This window comes from Mandrillus leucophaeus, unplaced genomic scaffold, assembly GCF_000951045.1.
Source record: "Mandrillus leucophaeus isolate KB7577 unplaced genomic scaffold, Mleu.le_1.0 Scaffold413, whole genome shotgun sequence".
Lineage (NCBI taxonomy): Eukaryota > Metazoa > Chordata > Mammalia > Primates > Cercopithecidae > Mandrillus > Mandrillus leucophaeus.
The window spans coordinates 390,948-415,775 of NW_012104399.1; the positions used below are offsets into that span (position 1 = coordinate 390,948).

The 24,828-nt window shown below is 37.3% G+C and overlaps 1 protein-coding gene across 3 annotated transcripts in view; it reads left to right on the forward strand.

Annotated features, from left to right (window-relative positions):
* Window positions 1-24,828, forward strand: part of SLC35A3 (solute carrier family 35 (UDP-N-acetylglucosamine (UDP-GlcNAc) transporter), member A3) — a 52,333-nt gene that overhangs the window by 2,851 nt on the left and 24,654 nt on the right. For all 3 annotated transcript variants that reach the window (XM_011992520.1, XM_011992521.1, XM_011992519.1), the window contains exons 2-3: window positions 17,416-17,620; window positions 23,022-23,176. In XM_011992520.1, the coding sequence (XP_011847910.1) occupies window positions 17,434-17,620; window positions 23,022-23,176 (342 nt within the window). In that variant the 5' untranslated portion in view covers window positions 17,416-17,433. The remainder of the gene's footprint in view (window positions 1-17,415; window positions 17,621-23,021; window positions 23,177-24,828) is intronic.

A 24,828-nucleotide genomic window follows, 5' to 3' on the forward strand; every position in this document is an offset into this window, starting at 1 on the left:
TTTCTATCATGAATAGGTTTTATAAAGGTATTCAATGAATAAGGCATTGTAGTATAATAATCACTTTATTTGATTTATATTCCTTAATCATAACCCTGTCTCTTATACACATCTAGATGTGTATAAGGTGTGTGTGTGTGTGTGTGTCTGTAAGTGCCAGACGTTTAGAGTAAGTTATAGACCTGTCTGGGTAACTGAAATAGCTTGAACATCATCAGACTGACAGTTAATAATGTCATTCATGAGTATAAATTTATTATTAAATAAGATTCAGGTGAATATGAATTGGTAGCTTAACATTAGATTTTAATCCTCACAAAAGCAATGTATTCTTAAGTATGTTCAACTTAATTATCTCTGTTAATGGAGTGTAGTGGTTATATATTTTTAATCATTGTTTCTTTAATGTATCTTGTTATATAAATCTGAGTGTTTAATATATAAGTGTGAAAATGACTTTAGAAGGTACAATGTTGCTTAGCTTCTCTATCCAGATTGCCTGACCAGAACTCTTTCTAGTTTATCATCCATGTTGGAGATACCATCTAAAATGAAACCAAAGAGCCAGTTTAAGATATGTTACTGTACTTAGAGATAAAAAGTTTGATTGAAAAGGTATGCTAGGTCACAAAGCATAGTAGAAATTAGAATTAAGATGAAGCTGAAACTGGGCCGGGCACGGTGGCTCATGCCTATAATCCCAGCACTTTGGGAGGCCGAGGCAGGCAGATCACAAGGTCAGGAATTTGAGACCAGCCTGACCAGCATGGTGAAACCCTGCCTCTACTAAAAATACAAAAAATTAGCCGGGCATGGTGGTGGACGCCTGTAGTCCCAGCTACTCGGGAGGCTGAGGCAGGAGAATGGCTTGAACCCGGGAGGCAGAGGTTGCAGTGAGCCGAGATCGCACCATTGCACTCCAGTCTGGGCAACAGAGCGAGACTGCATCGAAAAAAAAAAAAAAAATTGAAGCTGAAACTTTGAGGTCATGTCAGATAAAATGCTAAGAAACAAGCTCATTCCACGAAGTATCTACATAGGACTTTATATCTACCCAGAGCCTAGTTTTTTCTGTAAAAGTTATATAAGAAGTTTTTTTCTAAATTCATATATGCTATAAAACCAATTTCAAACAGCATTTCTAATAGTATTTTCTATCATGAATAGGTTTTATAAAGGTATTCAATGAATAAGGCATTGTAGTATAATAATCACTTTATTTGATTTATATTCCTTAATCATAACCACCCACAAAATACATACTATTATTTATCACCATTTTATAGATAAGGGAAAGGAGGGACAGAGAGATTAAATAATTTGCCGTACTTATTAAGTTGAAGAGACAGAATGTGAACTCAGTCTGAGACCAAAGGCATACTTTTATATACTATGGTGACTGACCCTCTAATACTTGGATGTGCTTTTTTGTTTTTTAAATAATTTTTTGTAGAGATGAAGTCTTACTATGTTGGCTTGGCTGGTCTTGAACTCCTGGCCTCAAGCGATCCTCCCACTATGGCCTCTGAAAGTGCTGAGATTACCGGTGTGATCAGTCCATAGACATGCTTAAACATAGGCTTTACTGCAAAGACTATGGGTTTTGACTGAAATAAATCGTGGTTCATGTCTGAGCTCTGACAAGTTATGCAAGACAAGCCATACACTTAATATATCAGAACCTGTGTTTCTTAATCTGTAAAATGAATACCTCCTTTTACAGATTAAATGAGATCTAAATGAGATAATACCTGTAAATCACCTAGTACAATGCCTGATATACTGTAGGTATTCAAGATTCTTTTACTATTTTTACTTCTCTCATGAAATACAGTTATTACAGTTATTAGAAAACATTTAATGCAAACCAGTTTTGACCTTGATTTTTCTTTCTTTCTTTTTTTTTGAGACAGGGTCTCACTGTCACCTTGGCTGGAGTACAGAGGCGCGATCTCAGCTCACTGCAACTTCTACTGCCCTGGCTCAAGTGATCTCCCACTTTAGCCTCCCGGGTAGGTGGAACTACTGGCATGTGCCACCATACCTGGCTAATTTTTGTATTTTTTGTAGAGACAGCTTTCACCATGTTGCCCAGGCTGGTCTCAGACTTCTGGGCTCAACTGATCCGCCCACCTCAGCCTCCCAAAGTGCTGGAATTGCAGACCTGAGCCACCATGTCCAGCTCCTGCATTTGTCTTTTATGTTATTACACAGAGTTATGAAGAGATCATTCTCCCACAACAAATATTGTGGAGTTTATTTATTGTTTTATAAATTCAACATAGAGTAAATGCCTAATATATGACAGGTGCTGGTATGGAGAAGCAGGAAATACAGTGAATAGAAGAAGGAAATGTATATCATTTGTCAATAAATTGTTCTGATAAAATTTATGAGTGCTATTATAAAAGGTTTACGCAAAATGGCATGAGAGTATAGTAGAGGGAAGGATTCAGTCTGCTTGGAAGACATATGAAACTTCACTGAAACTTATATTTTGAGTACTGTAAGATATGTAGAGGTTCTACAAATACAGAAGGGAGAAGAGGTGTTTAAAAAGAGGAATATTTGTTCAGTGAATGCATGAAAGAACAAGATTGAGACATGCAATTGTTTATTGCAGGAAATGTAGGTTGGGACCAGATTATGAGGGCTCTTTTATGTGAAGGAGTTTGGACTCTATCCTCTTTTGTAAGAAGTCAGTTAAACTTTACAAACAGGGCAAGGGACAGTGACTCATGTCTGTAGTCCCAGCACTTTGGGAGGCCTAGGTGAGAGGATCACTTGAGGGCAGGAGTTTGAGACCAGCATGGGCAATGAAGCAAGACCCTAGCTCTACAAAAAATAAAAAAATCATGTGGTAGCATGCGCTTGTAGGTCCAGCTACTTGGGAGGCTGAGGCAGAAGGATTGCCTGAGCCCGGTAGGTTGAGGCTGCAGCGAGCCGTGATCACAGCACTGCACTCCAGCCTGGGTGACAGAGTCAGACTTGGTCTCAAGAAAACCCAAAAAAAACCAGAAACGGAAGAGATGTGATCAGACCTACGTCTTATTAAGACATCTGCTATATGGAGCCTAGATTAGAGTTGAGAGCGTCTGAAGCTTGCCCTCTTCAGTTAGGCAGAGTTACATGAGACTTGAACAGTAAATGTAGAACAAACATAATTAATATATATTTATATTCTCTGTAGCTTAAGCTTATAGTATGTGTAAACTTCTAAGACTGTAGGTTTACCAGGAACTGGTTGCAATTTCATGTTTAGGAAAGGTGTTGTTTAAAAAAACAAAACTATACAGCATTTGGATTCGAATATTGGAATCTTGTTCTCAAGGGAAAGTGGTAATCTAACATTAATTATTTAAACATAATCAGCAGCTAGAATTTTTTGAAGTTTGAAAAGCTTTGACAACAAAGGAAGACAAGTCGTTCTACTGTAAAGGCACATGCACTGTAAGTTTATCACAGCACTATTCACAATAGCAGACATAGAATCAATCTAGATGCCCAACAGTGGTGAACTGGACATAAAAATACGGTACATATACACCCTGGAATACTATGCAGCTATAAAACAATGAGAACATGGCCTTTGCAGCAACATGGATGGAGCTGAAGGCCATTATTCTAAACAAATTAATGCAGGAACAGAAAACCAAATACTACGTGTTCTCAGTTATAAGTAGGAGCTAAACATTGAGTACATTTGGACACAAAGAAGGGGACACAGTAGACCTTGAGGTCTATTTAAGGGTGCAGGGTTGGAGGGGGGTAAGGATTGAAAAACTACCTATTGGGCATTATGCTGATTACCTGGGTGACAAAATTATCTATACACCAAACCCCCATGACACACAATTTGCCCATGTAACAAACATGCATACCTACCTCTTACCTTCAATCTAAAATAAAAGTTGGGAAAAAAAAGAATGTTTAACAGTTCGTCAGAACACAAATCCATAAAAATTGCTTATTCTATGTTGTTTCAGTTAAATTATCTTCACGTTAAATTTTTAAAAATTTAATCCAAATTTAATATAACTGAGTTGAAATCTGATTGTCAGCAAGGCCTCACTCCATCTGGTTGCTCTGGGAGAGCATCCATTCCTTTCCTCTTCCAGCTTCTGGCAGCTGCCAGTATTCCTTTGCTTGTGCCTGCATCACTCTAATATTCAAGGACAGCATCATCAAATCTCTCTCTGCTTCATCTTCATATTGCATTCTTCTCTTGTGTATCTGTATTCTCCTTTTCTTTTATTTCTTTATTTCTTTTTTTTTTTTTTTGAGACGGAGTCTCGCTCTGTCGCCCAGGCTGGAGTGCAGTGGCGCGATCTCGGCTCACTGCAAGCTCTGCCTCCCGGGTTCACGCCATTCTCCTGCCTCAGCCTCCCGAGTAGCTGGGACTACAGGCGCCCACCACTGCGCCTGGCTAATTTTTTGTATTTTTAGTAGAGATGGAGTTTCACCGTGTTAGCCAGAATGGTCTCAATCTCCTCCATCTCGTGATCTGCCCGCCTTGGCTTCCCAAAGTGCTGGGATTACAGGCGTGAGTCACGGTGCCCAGCATCCTCTTCTTTTTAAAAATATTTTTCCAGACCGGGTGCAGTGGCTCACATCTGTAATCCCAGCACTTTGAGGGGCCGAGGTGGGTGAATCACCTGAGGTCAGGAGTTCAAGAGCACCCTGGCCAACATGGTGAAATCCCATCTCTACTAGAAATACAAAAATCAGCCAGGCCTGGTGGTGAAAGTCTGTAATCCCAGCTAGTCGGGAGACTGAGGCAGGAGAATTGCTTGAACCCAGGAGGCAGAGGTTGCAATGAGCTGAGATCACACCATTGCACTCCAGCCTGGGCAACAGAGCAAGACTCCATCTCAGAATATATATATTCCAGCTTTATTGAAGTGCTTATATATATACATATTAATTAAATATTTGATGGCTGATTTCCATCTGGAGAATTGTGTGATAACTGTATTTTTTTTAACTTCTATCCCCAATCTTCTTAGTTTTGAATCTTTACTAATGATTAGTGCCTGTAGACCCTACCTGGCTTTTACACAAGTCTCTGTTCTTTGTAGAATATCTTTAACTGTTGTAAGTGGTGGGAAGTGACCATAACAGAATGAGGTAGAGCAGAATTGCATGCGATTGTGGGGAAATGGGAGGGTGGGAAGGAGTAAGTCCATTTTTGCATGGCAGCACACATTGAAAGGAGATCTTAGAGATATTAAGTAGTTTTGTTTTCCAAATCAATGCATTTCTGTAAAGAGTACAATAGTGCTGAACGATTTTTATCTGAATATTAGAATGCAAATAGGTTTTATATTTGCATAGGTAAAGAAATATCTGAATACTCTTGGTTTTATTTGAATCTAGGAATGGAAATTTTGCAGCCTATGAAAGAACAAGTTAAAATGGATACTACTGTAACTTACGTACAGGTGATATTTTCTTAGTAAACAGTTACCTGACACCTTGAGGAAGAAAGAAAAGGAGAAAAAATGAAAAGTTGTTTAACTTAGAATGTGATAGGAGCCTGTAAGTTATAAAGAGTTGGTTAAATATTATTGAGCAAGATTTTGCTTTTTTTAAGCACTTAAGAGGGAACTAATTTAGGGGAGGCTATTGTTTCTTCCATAAAAATTGAGTTTATTATATCTGTAGTGTAAATTACTTTCTACTCATTTCTTTCACTTATATAAAAAATGTTTCTGAATCTTCCACAAGATTATTATGGATTTCAAGTACAAGTATGGATTTCTTCTTGAGTACTGTATCTACTTCTGAGATAGTTAGAAAAGAATATGTACAAATACCAGTGTCAAAAGTCAACTGTGATGAATTTTGTCATTATTTAGCTTGTAATAATAGGTTATAGTTTTGTTGTTGTTGTTGTTTGTTTGTTTGTTTTTTTGAGACAGAGTCTCGCTCTGTCGCCCAGGCTGGAGTGCAGTGGCTGGATCTCAGCTCACTGCAAGCTCCGCCTACCGGGTTCACGCCATTCTCCTGTCTCAGCCTCCAGAGTAGCTGGGACTACAGGCGCCCGCCACCTCGCCCGGCTAGTTTTTTGTATTTTTTAGTAGAGACGGGTTTTCACCGGGTTAGCCAGGATGGTCTCGATCTCCTGACCTCGTGATTTGCCCGCCTTGGCCTCCCAAAGTGCTGGGATTACAGGCTTGAGCCACCGCGCCCGGCCTTTTTTTTCTTTTTTGAGACGGAGTCTCACTCTGTCGCCCAGGCTGGAGTGCAGTGGCGCGATCTTGGCTCACTGCAAGCTCCGCCTACCGGGTTCACGCCATTCTCCTGTCTCAGCCTCCAGAGTAGCTGGGACTACAGGCGCCCGCCACCTCGCCCGGCTAGTTTTTTGTATTTTTTAGTAGAGACGGGTTTCACCGTGGTCTCGATCTCCTGACCTTGTGATCTGCCCGCCTCGGCCTCCCAAAGTGTTGGGATTACAGGCGTGAGCCACCGCGCCCGGCTAGGTTATAGTTTTAAAGTTTCGGCATCATGGAAGATAATGGACAAAAAATTTCAACTGAGCTCAGCATTTCTGTATGTATTTACTTTTTTCTGTTGATTTACTTGGAAAAACCTTAAATGTTTGTTTTTTACCCTAATGCTTGTCTCTGACCAGTGTATAATGTGACATATTTGCATAGCACTTTGTAATTTGTGTGTTTTCATATATACTCTCTTATGTCATTAACCTCTAGTAGACTGATATTGTTACTAAGGGAGTATAGTGTAAAATGTAGAGTAAAATGTAAATAGAGCTTACTCTAAAAATCATAACTTAGGAATTTAGCCCTTGTTTTTATAATAGAAGGAAAATTGACTTGTAGAATATCTAAGATACTAGGTAGTCTAAAATGTATATGAATTTTATTTTATTATTTATTTATTTATTTATTTATTTATTTTTGAGACAGAGTCTTGCTGTGTTGCCCAGGCTGGAGTGTAGCGGTGGGATTTTGGCTCACTGCAACCTCTGCCTCCCGGGTTCAAGAAATTCTTGTGGCCTCAGCCTCCTGAGTAGCTGGGATTACAGGTGTGTGCCACCATGCCTGGCTAATTTTTGTATTTTTAGTAGAGACGGGTTTTCGCCATGTTGACCAGGCTTGGCTCGAACTCCTGGCCTCGGGTGATCTGCTCACCTCAGCCTCCCAAAGTGCTGGGATTACAGACATGAGCCACTACACCCAGCCTGTATATGAATTTTAGTACTGTTTTAAAACATTGACTAAACATTTAGTTTTTTAGGACTTTTAGTGGCTGGAGACATATCAGCAAAATACAGATACTGTCTCAGAATGATAAGCTTTATACACAGACTGAAAAAGTATACAGACTATACATTGGTGAGCCACTGGAAGTAAGTCTGTAGTAATACTGATTTTAGGATTTACCTACAAGGATGTATTCTTCGCTCCCTCCCTCCCTCCCTCCTCCCTCTTCCCTCCTCCTTCCTTCCTTCCTTCCTTCCTTCCGTCCGTCCGTCCGTCCGTCCGTCTCGCTGTGTTGCCTAGGCTGGAGTGCAGTGGCACAATCTCAGCTCACTGCAACCTCCGCCCCTTGGGTTCAAGCAATTCTCGTGCTTCAACCTCCTGAGTAGCTGGGATTACAGGTGCACACCACTGCACCCAGCTAATTTTTTGTATTTTTAGTAGAGACAGGGTTTCACCATGTTGCCCAGGCTGGTCTTGAACTCCTGAGCTCAGGCAATCCACCCGCCTCAGCCTCCCAAAGTGCTGGGATTACAGGTGTGAGCCACCACACCTGGCCTGTATTCTATTTTTGAAAAGATGAATATAAATTATTAGTATATGGTGTTTTGAATATTTTAGAACTCGGTATAGATCTGTAATGCAATTAATGAAGATATAAATAATGTATCAGTATCTCATTAATTTGGGGATGGCGTGGGTAGTAAGTGTGCATTAATGAAGCATATACATTATGTAATGTATGTTTTCAAAATATTTAGACTTGTAAAGTAACTCATAATTGGCTGATAAAACTTTGTAAAGCAAGGATCTTTGGGAGGTGCTTTAATAAAAATGAAGGTAACTGGCATATCACATATATTTAAACTATAGATTTTAGTGTGTTTGAAAATCTTCTTCTCTTAAGAGTATAAAATAATTACTGAAAATATCTTTGAACATGAAATAAGCTAATATTTTTTGTATAAAATGCAAAAGTAAATTCTAACCAAGCCATCATCCAAACTCATTAAATCCAAATGAATGGAGTTTAGATGAATGAAATTTTCTTGTTTATTTTCCCCTAAGAGGTGAGAAGAGATTTAAAAATAATAAAACTCAACTTTATAAATATCAAACATCCAAAAATTTAGAGGAGAATTAGTGATTAGAAAGCAAGTTCAAGATCTATTATTAGGGTGACAAACAAAACTCTGAAATATTTTTTGTGCACAGGACTGTAAAGGATTTATAGAAGTACTAGCAATGTGATTGCTGTATCAAATCAGTGTGATTGTAATGTCTACACTCATACACAAAGATTATAATTATGTATCATAATAATTATGTAAGTTGATTATTATACGTTATATTTTACTATATAGATATACTCAAAGTTTACAATTTACAAACTTATGTGGAACTTTTAGGAGAAAAAGTTTAAATTAGATTAATAGAATCGTGTGTGTGTGTGTGTGTGTGTGTGTGTGTGTGTGTGTTTCAGAACTGGAGGGGAGTGGGATGAAGAGAAGTTGGAAAATGGCTACAAAAATACCGTTGGGGGCCAGGCGCGGTGGCTCATGCCTGTAATCCCGCCACTTTGGGAGGCTGAGGCGGGCGGATCACGAGGCCAGGAGATTGATATCAACCTGACCAACACAGTGAAACCCCGTCTCTACTAAAAATACAAAAAATTAGCCAGGCGTGGTGGCGGGTGCCTATAATCCCAGCTACTCAGAAGGCGGAGGCAGGAGAATCTCATGTTTTTCTAATGTTATCTTCTAGAATTTTTACGGTTTCAGGTCTTAGATTTAAGTCCTTGATCCACCTTGAGTTGATTTTTGTATAAGGTGAGAGAGGAGGATCCAGTTTCATTTTTCTACATGTGGCTTGCCAGTTATCCCAGCACCATTCGTTGAATAGGGTGTCCTTTCCCCACTCTATGTTTTTGTTTGCTTTGTTGAAGATCAGTTGGCTGTAAGTATTTGGCTTTATTTCTGGGTTCTCTATTCTGTTCCATTGGTCTATGTGCCTATTTTTGTAACAGTACCATGCTGTTTTAGTGACTATGGCCTTATAGTATAATTTGAAGTCAGGTAATGTGATACCTGACTTCACAGATTTGTTCTTTTTGCTTAGTCTTGCTTTGGCTATGCAGGTTCTTCTTTGGTTCCATATGAATTTTAGGATTGTTTTCTAGTTCTGTGAAGAATGATGCTGGCATTTTAATGGGAACTGCATTTAATTTGTAGATTGCTTTTGGCAGTATGGTCATTTTCACAATATTGATTCTACCCATCCATGAGTGTGGGATGTATTTCCATTTATATGTGTCATGTATGATTTCTTTCAGCAGTGTTTTGTGGTTTTCCTTGTAGAGGTCTTTCACCTCCTGGGTTAGGTATATTCCTAAGTATTTTATTTTTTTGGTTTGCAGCTATTATAAAAGGGATTGAGTTGTTTATTTGATTCTCAACTTGGTCACTGTTGGTATATAGCAGAGCTACAGATTTGTATACATTACTTTTGTATCCTGAAACTTTGCTGAATTCATTTATCAGTTTTTTGGATGAGTCTTTAGGATTTTCTAAGTATATAATCATATTATCAGCAAACAGCCACAGTTTGACTTCCTTTTTATCAATTTGGATGCCTGATTATTTTCATTTTGAGTTTATTCTACTATTAGGCAGAATAGTAAGTTAAATTTTCATTCTTTATAGGTAATCTGTTGCAAATGATCATTTGTTTGCATATATTCTACTTTTCTTTTTTTTTTTTTTGAGACAAAGTCTCACTCTGTCACTCAGGCTGGAGTGCAGTGGTGCCACCATGGTTCACTGCAGCCTCGACTTCCCGGGCTCAAGTGATCCTCCAACTTCAGCCTCCTGAGTAGCTGGGACTACAGGCATGCACCACCATGCCCAGATAATTTTTGTATTTTTTTAAGAGAGACACGGTTTTGCCATGTTGCATAGGCCGGCCTCTAACTCCTGGGCTCAAGTGATCCGCCTACCCCGGCACCTGGCCATATTCTACTTTTCAACTTTTAAAAACATACATTATAATAAATAGCATTAATAATAACTGTATTATTATGGTGAATGTTTATATTGATGTTTGGAAATGGAAATGCAAAATTTTCAAAGTGTATCCTGGGTTAGAAGCTGACCTTTAAATTTTATTTTATTTTATTTTTTTTATTTTTTGAGACAGGGTCTCTCTTTGTTACTCAGGCTGGAGTGCAGTGGTACACGATCTTGGCTCACTGCAGCTTTGACTTCCCGAACTCAAGGGATCCTTACTCCTCAGACCTCAATAGCTGGGACCACATGCACAGGCCACCACGCCTAGCTAATTTTTGTATTTTTTGTAGAGACAAGTTTTCACCATTTTGACCAGACTGATTTCTAACTCTGGAGTCAAGTGATCTGCACACCTGGGCCTCCCAAAGTGCTGGGTTTACAAGCCTGAGCCACCACACCTGGTCTCAATTTTCAACTTGAAAAGAAGTTAGAGCATTGCTGTTATAATAGGGACATTATGGTCTTGTTTGCACAGAATAAACAAAAGACTTCCTTGAACAGATATGAAATCATTGTTTGACATTTTCCGGGAGAATTAGATGCCTCTGCCAAATGTAAGTTGCTGGAAACTTATTCTCTTCCATATAGAGGTAAAGGCACCAGAATGTCCTGGAATTTTACAATAGCATGTAGTGGGAGCCAGGGAGCCTGATATAAGCTATATAGGCTGGTGTCTCCAGTTACTAGTAGTGACCTTGAATAAATCATCTACTTCTTTATTCACTATTTTCTTCATTTTAAAGTGAAGAAATTGTGTTAGATTATTTCTAAAACATATTACACCTCTAAAATGCTATAATTTTATATCACATTGGACAAAATTGAGATAGATGATTAAGAAGTCTATGTATTCTTTCCTCTAAGCTTGATCCTTTCTTTGTAACAGAGATATATTATTCGATTTTTGTCTCTGAAAATGAAATTAAATGCTTAAGATCATTTTTTCCAATAATTATAATCTGTATGTATTTAATGGTGAATATACATATTTTAACATTAAAAATTTTATTCTTATATTCATGGTGCTGCATTGTTCGTGTTTGGAGCATATTCAGTTGAGGGTAGGAATTGCTGAATTTAGTAAGCTAGACTTAATGCTTTTAGGAATAGATCTCTGTAACTATGGTACTTAGCCTAATGTAGGTATGAAATAATGACTGTTGAATCTGTTTGAATATATTATATATATTATAATAATTAGGAGTTAAGGATCATATCTATACAACCATACCTAAACCATGGTAGCTTGGCTGTAGCAACCTGGTAGCATGATAGCTTGGGTTGTGAGAGCTCTAAAGAGATATACTATAATCAGGGTTCACATTTGAAAAAATTTAGGTAGAAGTTGGACTCATGGAAAAGATAGAGGTGGAGTGAAGAATAGACTAACAGAATGTCCTTAGAATTAATCCAAAGAAATCTGATTTAGAGCCAAAGTTGTGAAGAAAGCCTGGTGAGGAATGCTATTATTTGGTATATCCTCAATCTTTAATTTTTTAAAATCAACTTTATTGAGTTGTAATTTACATACAGTAAATGTACCCATTGAATAAAATGAACCACTGTACTCGTGAATTGTAGATTTAAAAAAAAAAATCTACAATTCAGTGAATTCTGATAAATTCAATCTCATAACCACCACACAGTATTTCTACCACTACCAAAAATTCTTTGCTGTCTCTTTGCAGTCAACCCTCAATCCCAGCCCCTGTCTATAGGTAACCATAAATTTGCATCTGTCAGTGTAGTTTAATTTTGCCTTTTCTAGAATTTTATATAAATGGAAAGATAAAGTATGCAGTATACTGTTTTGTTTAAATTTTTTGGCTTAGTATGTTTTTTACTTTTTGGGGGTGCTTTAGTGTGGCAGTATTTTATTCCTTTTTATAGCTGAGCATTATTCCATTGTATGGATATACCACATAGGATCATTTATTCAAATATCGATGGGCATTTGGAGTATTTAATTTCTGATGTTACAAATAAAGCTTCTATAAATATTCATGTACAAATATTGTTGTGAACATGCATTTGCAAATTTCTTGGGTACATCTAAGAGTGGAATTGCCAGGTCATATGAAAAGATTATGTTATCGTTTTCTTCCTTCTCTTCCTTCCCTTGCTTTTGTCCCTCCCCTCCTCTTCTCTTCCCTTCCCTCTCCTACCCCCTTCTCCCTTTCCCTCCCCTCCCCTCCCCTCCTTCCCTTTCTTCCCTTCCTTTCCTACCTTCCCTTTCTTACCTCTTTTTCTCCCCTTGGTTTCCTCTCCCCTCTGCTTCCCCTCCTCTCCCCTCCCCTCCCCTTCTGTCCTCTCTCCTATCCTCTTTTTGTTTTTATTTGAGAGGGTCTTGCTCTGTTGCTCAGGCTAGAATACAGCAGTTCAATCGTAGCTCACTATAACCTCAAACCTCCTGGGCTCAAACCATCCTCCTGCCTCAGCCTCCTGAGTAGGTGGGACTACATGCGTGTAGCACCAAACCCAGCTAATTTTTTAATTTTTTTGTAGAGATGGGGTCTCAATATGTTGCCCAGGCTGGTCTCAAACTCTGGCCTTAAGTGATCCTCCAGCCTCAGCCTCCCAAAGTGCTGTTTTCTTTTAATAAGGAATTAATAAACTTTTTCAAAGTGGTTGTACCATTTTACAGTTTTCACTAGCAATGTTGAGGGCTGTTTGCTCTAAATCCCCTTTAATTCTTAGTTGTATCAGTTTTTAAAATTTAGCCAGTCTAATAGGTACATAGTGGTATCTCATTGTGGTCTGAATTTGTATTTCTCTAATGACTGTGATGTTGAACACCTTTTCCTATGCCTTTTAGTCACTCATTTGTCTTTATTGATAAAATATCTTTCTTTTTTTTTTTTTTTTGAGATGGAGTGTTACTCTTGTTGCTCACACTGGAGTACAATGGCGCAATCTTGGCTCCCTGCAGCCGCCATCTCCCGGGTTCAAGCGATTCTCCTGCCTCAGCCTCCTGAGTAGTTGGAATTACAGGCACCCGTGAGCATGCCCAGCTAATTTTTGTATTTTTAGTAGAGATGGGATTTCATCATGTTGGCCAGGCTATTCTTGAACTCCTGACCTCAGGTGATCCACCCACCTTGGCCTCCCAAAGTGCTGGGATTACAGGCGTGAGCCACCACTCCCGGCTGGTAAAATATCTTTTGCCTATTTTTAAATTGGATTGTCAGTCTTTGATTTATTGTATTATTAAAGTTCTGTATATATTCTGGATATATTGTCAGATCCATGTATTGAGAATATTTTCTCCCATAATGTAGTTTGCCTTTCATGTTATTTTATAGTATCTTTGGAAGAGCAGTCTTTGATTTATTATTGTTTTATTTTATTGAGGCAGAGTCTTGCTCTGTCACCCAGGCTGTAGTGTGGTGGCATGAACATGGCTTACTGCAGCCCTGACCTTCTGGGCTCAATTGATCCTCCTGCCTCAGCTTCTTGCATGCTGGGACCACAGGTGCATGCCACCATGCCTAGCTAATTTTTTGTAGAACTGGGGTTTCACTTTGTTGTCCAGGCTGGTCTTGAACTTCTGGGCTCAAGTGATGCTTCTGCCTCAGCCTCTCAAAGTGCTGGGATCACAGGTGTAAGCCACTGAACCTGGCCCATTTTTTAATTTTAATGCGTCCAATTTATCAATTTTTTTCATTTATGGTTTGTGCTTTTTGTATCCTAAGAACTCTTGGCCTATCTCTACATGATTACAGTTTTTTTCCTATGCTTTCTTATTGAATATTTATAGTTTCAGCTTTTGTAATGGCTATATGATCCATTTCTAGTTGATATTTGGTATGAGAAAGTTAGGGGTAGAGAGCTATTTTTTAAAAAATGCATATATCTGGTGGGGCACAGTGACTCACGCCTGTAATCCCAGCACTTTGGGAGACTGAGGCAGGCAGATCATGAGGTCAGGAGATCGAGAGACCATCCTGGCCAACATGGTGAAACCCCGTCTCTACTAAAAATACAAAAATTAGCTGGGCATGGTGGTGTGTGCTTGTAATCCCAGCTACTTGGGAGACTGAGACAAGAGATTTGCCTGAACCAGGGAGTCAGAGGTTTCAGTGACCTGAGATCGTACTACTGCACTCCGGCCTGGTGATAGAGCGAGACTCCGTCTCAAAAATAAATAAATAAATAAAAATACATATATCTCATTATTCCAGTCCAGAACTATTTGTTGAAAAGACTGTCCCTTATTTTTGTACCATTGTCAAATATTGTTTGACAATATTTATATGTGGTTTAATAGACTGAATATTTGTGCTCTTCCCTCTGTCCCCTGCCTCCCCAAATTCACATGTTGAAATCCTAACTCTCAGTATGATGGTGTTAAGAAGTAGGGCCTATGGGAGGTAATTAGGTCATGAAAGTGGAGCCCTCATGAATGAGATTAGTGCCTTTATAAAAAGAGACCGCCGAGAACTCTCTATTTTCTGCCATATGAAGATACAATGAGAAGACAGACATCTGTGAACCCAGAAGAGAGGCCTCACTAGAACCCAGTGATGCCAGCACTCTGATCTTGGACTTCCAGCCTGCAGAACTGTGAGAAATAAATTGCTGTGTTTATAAGCCACCCAGTCTATGATACTTTGTTATAGCAGCCTAAGCTCATGAGACATATGGATCTAAATCTGGACTATATTCTGTTCCATTGATCTATGCTTCTGTCCTCATGCCAATACCAGATTTTGTTTTTTTGTTTTGAGACAGTGTCTCGCTCTTTTGCCCAGGCAGGAGTGCAGTGGCGCAATCTCAGCTCACTGCAACCTCCGCCTCCCAGGTTCAATCAATTCTCCTGCCTCAGCTTCCCGAGTAGCTGGGATTACAGGCGCCTGCCACCATGCCTGGCTGATTTTTTGTATTTTTAGTAGAGACGAGCTTTCATTATGTTGGCCAGGCTGGTCTCGAACTCCTGACCTCGTAATCTGCCTGCCTTGGCCTCCCAAAGTGCTGGGATTACAGGCGTGAGCCACCACGCCCAGCCACCAGTTTTGATTACTATAGTTTTATAGTAAGTCTGGAAGTTTGGTAGCTTAAGGCTTTCAATTTTGTTTTTCTTTTTCAAAATTGTTTTGGTAGTCTAGGTCCTTTGTATTTCCATATGATTTTAAAATAAGCTTGCTTGGTTTTTGTTTGTTTGTTTACCAAAAAAGTCTACAGAGATTTTGTTCAGAATTGAATTGAATCTTCAGTTAAATCTGTGACAAAGGATGTGATCTTCACTAGAAAAGCAGTCAGGTATTACACACTCTGCATTGTCCTTCCTTGAATTCAAGTAAGATCTGGTAGATTTCTTTTTTTTTTTCTGAGATGGAGTCTTGCTCTGCCGCCAGGCTGGAGTGCAGTGGCGTGATCTCGGCTCACTGCAACCTCCACCTCCCAAGTTCAAGCTATTCTCCTGCCTCAGCCTCCCGAGCAACTGGGACTACAGTTATAGCTGCATGCCACCATGCCTAGCTAATTTTTGTATTTTTAGTAGACACGAGATTTCACCATGTTGGCCAGGATTGTCTTGATCTCTTGACCTCATGATCCGCCTGCCTCAGCCTCCCAAAGTGCTGGGATTACAGGTGTGAGCCACTGCACTTGGCCAGGTAGATCATTTTTATGTCTACCATGGTAATGGTGGTTGATAGTATTCAGATTTTCTGTATTCTTACTGGGTTTTCTTTTTTGTTGTTATTTTATTAATTACTGAGAAAAGTAGGGTAAAAATCTTTAATTATGACTGCATTTACCTGTTTTCCCCTTTAGTTATGTTAGCTTTTGTGTTATGTATTTTGAAGGTATGTTATTAGGCACATATATATTTAAAATGATTATATTTTTCTAATGTATTGACCCTTTTATCATGATGAAATGTCCTTCTTTGATTCCAAAAATAAATCTTATGTAACCCATTTTGGCTGATATTAATAAAGTTTCTTTAATTTTTTTATTTATTTTTTTCTTGATGTGTCTTTTTTTGTCCTTTTACTTTTTAACCTATATATGTCTTAATATTAAAAGTGAGTCTCCAGGAGTAATACTGAATTGCTTTAGGGAAAATATAGGGATTTTGAATTAGTATCATTGGGGGAAGCTGGATGAAGGGTACATGTGAACTCTTGTACTATTTTTTAAACTATATGAGTCTAAAATTATTTTAAGTCTTCATAATTGCTTCTTGTTGCATTTTTAAGATAGCTTGCTTGAAATTCTTTTCTGACCATTGCAACAACTGTGTCATCTCCGCATTGTTGTCTGTTGGTTGTCCTTACTCATGCAAGCAGAGACCTTTTTTCTTTGTTGGTATAATAAATATACTTACTTTGGATTGTTTCCTGAACTTTTTGCATATTATATTGTGAGACTCTTTCCTATTTAAATTTTCTATGTTAATGGACAGCCACTGGGGAGGGAGGAAAAGTACTGCTTCCTTGCAAACATTTGCCTTCTATAGGGTAGCAATGGTCAGCAGGGCTCTGTCCCACAGTTTCTGTGGCTGTAACCCCTAGTGGGAGGGGGAAGGGCCACCACCTCTGCTCTCATTGGTTCAAGATGAGGATGGTCAGTTAAGTTCTTTCTTGCTGATTACACAGTAACCAGTTGAAAAGATTTTGTTCTGAAAGACTCTTGCCTTCTCAGGCCTTTGGTTAGAGAAAGTATGTTTTTCTTGGGGCTTTTGTTGTTGTTGTTGTTGTTGTTGTTCTATGCCTTTGAGCAATTTCAGGTTGTGGGCTGCTGAAGCACCCAAAGTAGGTTACATCTGTAGCAAAAAAAATCTCTAGAGAATTCACTGCTGAGTCATCCCTCAAAATCTGATGTCTCTGGCCAATTTACCTTATTTTCTTCACCTTTCAGAGTCAGTAGTTGCTTTTTGTTTCCAATTCAAGGTTTTTGATTGTAATTAGCAGAAAGAATAAGGTGGAGTGTGCTTATTCCATCTTGTCTGGGACAAGAAGTCTCTTGGTTTGTTTTTTTTTCTTTTTTTTATTTATTCCTTTTGGTGGCAGGTGGAGGAGAGACCTGCAGGCCCTCTCCCTTCTCCCTCTTGGTGTTTTTTAATACACTAGTTTTCATATGTTGTTATCTTATTTATTTGCCCTGTTTTTTTTGTTTTTCAGGCAAATGAAGATAAAACAATGTCCGCCAACCTAAAATACCTTTCCCTGGGAATTTTGGTCTTTCAGACTACCAGTTTGGTTCTAACAATGCGTTATTCTAGAACTTTAAAAGAAGAAGGACCTCGTTATCTATCTTCAACAGCAGTGGTTGTTGCTGAACTTTTGAAGATAATGGCCTGCATTTTATTAGTCTACAAAGACAGCAGTAGGTATCTAGGTTTTTTGTTTTTAATCAATGCAGTTTATTTAGTTTACATATATTTATTGGTAACTACACATTTGCACTCTTGCATTGTGGAATGGCCTAGTATGAAGAACATTTCAATATTTTAAAATTTTTCTTAAGATATTTTAAGTCTAGTAATAAAACCATTTTATTTTAATCTATATCATAATTCATATCTTCTGGTTAATTCTATAAATATAAAATAGTTTTTTGCATTTATAATAATTTGAGAGTAAGAGTAAGTTTTATAAATCTGTTACTGTTAGAACTTTAGAAGAATCATAATTTTTTTACTAATGTAAACAACTATTTTATTTGCTTTATTGATTAGTCCAGCAGTGACTAATTTTATGTAGTTTTTAAAAACAGTTCTATTGAGATAATTCATGAGCCATGTAATTTATGTGTTTAAAGTATATTATTTAATGATTTTTTGGTATATTTCAATTCTGATTTTTTAAACCTGTGGTAAAGTATATACATATAACATAAAATTTGCCATCTTAACTATTTGTAGTGTACACTTCATTGTCATTACTTTTACAATGTTGTGCAACAATGACCACTATCCATTTCTAAAATGTTTTTAGCACTTTAAACAAAAACTTTGTAACTGTTAAGTAATAATCCCCATTCTCCTTTACTCACAGCCCTTAGTAACCTCTGATTCACTTTCTGGCTCTATGAATTTGCCTATTTTAAGTATTTCATGTAAGTAGAATCATACATTTGTCCTTTTAGGTCTGGCACTTAGCAAAATGTTTTCAAGATTTATTCATGTTTTAACATGTATCAGAAATGTATTCCTTTTTATGGCTGAATAACATTCTATTGTATGGACATAGCACATTTTGTTTATTCATCCATGTGTTGATGGACACTTAGGTTGTTTCCACCTTTTGGCTATTGTGAATAATACTGAAAAAAACTGAGTAATGCTTCGGTAGATATACAAGGATCTGTTTGATTCCATTCCTTTGGGTATGCATTTAGGAGTGGAATTGCTGGGTCATATGGTAATTCTATGTTTAACTTTTTAAGGAATCATCAAACTGTTTTTCACAGCAACTGGACCATTTTACATCTCCACCAGCAAAGTACAAGGGTTCCTGTTTCTTCACATCTTCACCAGCACTTAATATTTTGTTGTTGTTTTTTTAAATAGCCATTCTAATAGTTGTAAAGTATTACCTCACTGTGGTTTTGACTTGTGTTTCTCTAATAACTAATGATGATGAATTTTTATGTGGTTTTTTTTTTTGGCTTTTTGTGTCCATCCTTCCTCCCTCCCTCCCTCCCTCCCTCCCTCCCTTCCTTTCTTTCTTTTTGACTGAGTCTCACTATGTCGCCTAGGCTGGAGTACAATGGCACGATCTTGGCTCACTGTAACCTCCACCTCCCAGGTTCAAGTGATTCTCATGCCTCAGCCTCCCGAGTAGCTGTGATTACAGGGGCGTGCTACCAAACCTTGCTACTTTTTGTATTTTTAGTAGAGACAGGATTTCACCAGGTTGGCCAGGCTGGTCTCGAACTCCTGACCTCAGGTGATCCGCCTACCTCGGCCTCCCATAGTGCTGGGATTATAGGCATGAGCCACCACACCTGGTCCTTTTTGTGTATTTTCTTTCAAACTGCATCTGACATGACTTGTTAAAAGATTGAATATGTGAAAGTCAGAAGAAAGGAGGGATCCAGTTTGAGGAATAATTGCTAGGTTTTTAGATTAAACTATTGGGTGAATGGGTGCTGCAATTAATGATATATAGAAATAGGTTTGGGGAAAAATTAAAGCTGCTTTTTGCATCATATTAAGTTTCAGACAGCTATAAGCATTCCCATTGAGATGTCAAATAGTAGAGTCTATGCATATGGAACTCAGGAATTTGTCAGTTTACATTTTGCTTTGAAGCCAAGGATTGAATGAGATCACCTAGTGTATACTAGAAGAAGAGAAGGCCAAAGACTGAGCTCTGTTGCATTCCCAATATTTAGAGGTCAGATTCCACAGGAGGAATCAGCAAATGAAGATTGAAGGAAAATAAAAAGATAAATGGAAACGTAGTAGCTAAGCTGAGATAGTAGTGTTTTTGCTGCTAAGGTATAGATGAGCAGAAGTATTCACTGCATTTAACATTGTGGAGCCAAAGATATCTTTGACACAAACAGAAGCATTGTAGAAAGACGTGGTGAAAATGTGGTAAAACCAACTTTCAGTGAACCAAAGCATCTATAGACACACCATACAGAAAAATAGATTCCAGGTGAATTAAAGATTGACATTTAAAAAGCAAAACTTTATGACCTTACTATTGTGAATGATTTCAAACAACATACAAAAGGTACAAATAAGACATAAAAGAAAACATAGATAATTTAGGGTATATTAAATTGAAAAACATCTGTAAATCAAATCAAGTAAGAAGACAAGTCACAAATTCAGAGAAGGTATTTATATCACTTGTAACCACCAATAATTAATATCCAGAATTACAATTACTCAGACAACTCAATCACAGTTAATAGAAACTTAATAGAAAAGGGGGCAAAGGATACATACAGGTAATTCACAGAAGAAGAAACCTGCATGGCAGATACATATATAAAAAGATGCTCAACTTCACTAGCAATCAAGGAAATCAGATTAAAACCACAGGACACAATTTTACTGCCCTCAAATTGGCAAAAATAGAAAGTCTTAATACCAGGAATTGGTGATTATTTAAAAATTGAATTTAAAAAATTAAAAAATAATCAGGTTGGGTGTACACCTATAGTCCCAGTTACTTGGGAGGCTGAGGCAGGAGGGTTGCTTAAGTTTGGGAGTTGGGATCTAGCCTGGGTAACATAGCAAGACCCCCATCTCAAAAAATAAAATAACATAAAATTAAGGTAATATTTTAGTTTTCTGGTAAAACTAAGAAAAAAACATTTTGGTAACTTTTATCTTAGTTAAGAATTGTTCAATTATTATTTTGGGGTGAGGAGAGGGTGAGTACCACGTAGTAATTTTAAAGTTTTTTTTTATTTCAAAAAACTTTTCATAATTAAACTATTCCTATTTTATATTGAGAGAAAAATTTGTCTAAAGTGTCATTATTGGTAAATAATTCTAGGGTTCCTTAGAATTTCTCATTTTTTTGAGGAGTTTATGTATGTATCTCTAAAAGATCTTTGGCCATTTTTCATGACTGATACCATAAAATTGGCCAGTTCAAAGTTCATTTTCAATCCCTTTCTCCCTTTCTTGGCTCTAATGTGGAGGAAATAAAGGAAATGACTTCCCGGCTTCCTTGCAGCTATGGATAGTTATGCAACACAATTCTGTTCAATGAGAACCAAGAAGATACCTGCTAAGCTGCTGTTTCCTCTCCTTTTTTTTTTTTGCTGCCTGAAACAAGAACTAGAGATGCAGCAGTACTTTGATGACTTTGTTGCAATAATCATGTATACAACAGATGAAAAGCATGAAGATTAAAAAGCCAAAATATATACAGTTACATATGTTTTATATATATTTTTTTATATATACACACATATATTTATGTGTGTGTGTATATATATGTGGATCTTAGAATAGTGCTTAGCTGATATTATCGCATACCAGGAACATTTTGGTTTCCAAAAATTGGACATATATTAAGATCTTTTATATATATATATATATATATATATATATATAAACCATCCAGGAATTTTTTTATCAAGGTTATATCACAGAAATTTTTAAAGCCTGTTATTCTACTCTAATGCAGTTATTTTGTTTTTCTGCTATGCCTTTTTTGTAAGTGTACCTCTCTTGGACATAATTTTAATAATTTGCCATATGAAGAGACACAGGCTTAATTTGTAGCAGCCTTGTATTAACAAGAAAGAGATAATCCTGCTCTCTCTTTGATAATCCACCTGAACCTAGAATATTCATTTCAGCCTGTTTATCGCCAGAATGAGCTGCAGTGGTTAGAGGATTTCCAACGCAGATACTGGAAGGTCTTTAAAAGATAATGCTGTATGAGAGATTCATGGAACCAAGAAAGAGTTGGTTCCTCATAACTCCGAAATCCTCTGGCCCCAGCTTTCTCTTTTTTTCCTCTCCTGGTTGATGGCACCTAGACCTGTTAGTGGCACCACGTTGAATTTTCTTCAGTCTCAATGTCGCAGTCAGGGTGGGAGAAGTGGAAGAACAAGCCTTCTTCCAGACCACTGGTTGGCAGCCTGTGCTAGAGCTCATCTGGTTTGTTTTCAAGCCAGTGACAGTCACTTTTTTTTTTTTTTTTTTTGAGATGGGGATCTTGTTCTTTTGCTCAGGCTGAAGTGCAGTTATGCAATCATAGCTTGCTGCTACTTCAAATTCCTGGGCTCAATTGATCCTCCTGCCTCAGCCTGCTGGATAGCTGGGACTACAAGTGCATGCCACAACACCCAGCTAATTAAAAACTTTTTTTATTTTTTATTTTAAGAGACAGGTTCTCATTATGTTGATCAAGCTGGTCTTGAACTCCTGACCTCAAGCAATCCTGTCACTTTGACCTCCCAAGACGCTGGCTAATTACAGACATGAGCCACTGTGCCCAGCCTGACTGACAGTCACTTTTAGGAGTGGGTTCATTTGCTTCCAGGATCCACCTTCCCAATTTTCTTAGAGTCCTTTGTCCACCCCAGGGACTTTTCCCCTCCTTTCACAGCTAGACACTGTGGCACCCTTTGCAACTTGCTTGGTGCAGGGTTGCCACAAACTTTCAATTTGGAAGAAAATGCAATATTTGAAAAGTGTAATAAAATGAAGCATAATTAAACGAGGTATGCTTACAGAGAGTACACCTGGGTCCCTGAGTCTCTATAAAAGCTTTGGATCTGGACTCATCCTATGTGAGACAAATCCCTATGGGTTGAACTAGTGTTAGTTGGGTTTTCTGTTGTTTGCAACCAAACCCGTTCCCTAACTGATTTACCTTCTTTTTATGAATAAAATCTTCACAATTACTAATTGGCATGAATGGCTGGTGATAAACAAAATGCACAAAATACAAGTTTTTATAACATTGCTATAATAAACTAAGAATGCTTGGTTGACAAATTAAAACTTTGAGCTTTTGGCTGTCAGAAATAAGTGTCTGTGTGTGTTTGTATATTATATATATGTAGATATATATAAGATAAATTTGATTATATATCAGAATAAAAGAATATGAGGTTTCTTAATACATTATAATATTTAACATTTAAAAAATCAGCATCATAAAGATATATTTTAGTCCTAAAAGAATCTTGACATGTAGCTCAATTTTCTTTTTCTATAGGTGAGAAAATTGAGATCTTGAGAGCAGATATGTAACTTATTCAGAGTTACTTAATTACTGATTTTTCTCATATTATTTTCTAGAATGTAGTCTAAGAGCACTGAATCGAGTACTACATGATGAAATTCTTAATAAACCTATGGAAACACTTAAACTTGCTATTCCATCAGGGATCTATACTCTTCAGAATAATTTACTGTATGTGGCACTATCAAATCTAGATGCAGCTACTTATCAGGTACTTAAAATACATTTCTTTCTTTTTTAAAAAAACTTTTTTTCTTATACATAATAATTGTATGTATTTATGGGGTACATGTGATATTTTGATACATGCATCCAACGTGTAATGATCAAATCAGGGTATTTAGGATATTCATCTCCGCAAACATTTATCATTTCTTTGTGTTGGGAACATTTCAGATCTTCTCTTCTAGTTATTTTGAAATTTTGAGTAAATTATTGTTAACCGTAGTCACCTTCCTATGCTAACACTAGAGCTTATTCCTTCTATCTTACTCAATTTTTGTACCCATTAACCAATCTCTCTTTATTCCTCCCCCTGCCCTTGTATCTTTCCCATCCTCTGGTAGCTATCATTCTACTCTCTACCTCCATGAGACCCTCCCATTTTTTTTTCCTTTTTTTCCTTTTTTTTTAGCTTCCACATGTGAGTGAAAATATGATATTTGTCTTTCTGTGCCTGGGTTGTTTCACTTAACATAATGACCTCCAGTTGCATCCTTGTTGTTGCAAATGACAGGATCTCATTCTTGTTATATCTGAATAGTATTTCTTTATGCATTTATCCATTGATGGACACTTAGGTTGAGTTCATGTCTTAGCTATTGTGAACAATGCTGCAATAAATATAGGACTAGAGATATCCCTTTGATATATTGATTTCCTTTCCTTTGGATAAATACCCAGTAGTGGGATTGCTGGATTGTCTGGTAGTTCTATTTTAAGTTTTTTGAGAATGCTTTGTACTGTTTTCCATAGAGGCTGTACTAATTTACATTCTCAGCAGCAGTGTACAAGAGCTCCTTTTTCTCCACATACTCACCAGCACTGGTTATTTTTTGTCTTTTTGATAATAGTTATTCTAACAAGGGGTAGGATGCTATGTCGCTGTGGTCTTGATATGCATTTCCCTGATGACTAGTGATGTTGAGCATTTTTTCATATACCTGTTGGCTACTTGTATGTCTTCTTTTGAGAAATGATTATTGAGGTCCTTTGCTCACTTTTTAATGGGATTATTTGTTCTTATGCTCTGGAGTTCTTTATATATTATGGATATTAGTTTCTTGTCAGATGATTAGTGCAAATATTTTCTCCCATTCTACAGATTGTCTCTTTATTGTTTTCTTTGCTTTGCAGAAGTTTTTTAGTTTAATATAGTTCCATTATTCTATTTTTGTTTTCATTGCCTGTGCTTTTTTTCTTATGTATTGTATATTTTTAAAAATATGGAACACTTCATGAATTTGTTTGTCATCCTTATGCAGGGGCCATGTTAATCTTCTCTGTATGATTCCAATTTTAGTATATGTGCTGCTAAAGCAAGTTCTGCCTGTGCTTTTGAAATAACAGCCATAAAATCTGCCTTGACCAATGTCCTGAAACATTTCTCCTCTGTTTCTTCTAATAGTCATTTTATAGTTTTCAGTCTTATGTTTAAGTCTTTAATTCATTTTAAGTTTTTTTTTTAATATGGTGAGAGATGGGATCTAGTGTTCTTTTTCTTCATATTCATATCCAATTTTCTCAGCGTCATTTATTGAAGAGGATGTCCTTTTTCTATTGTATGCTCCTGGCACCTTCATCAAAAATCAGTTGGCTGTAAACTTGTAAATGTATTTCGGGATTCTCTATTTTGTTCCATTG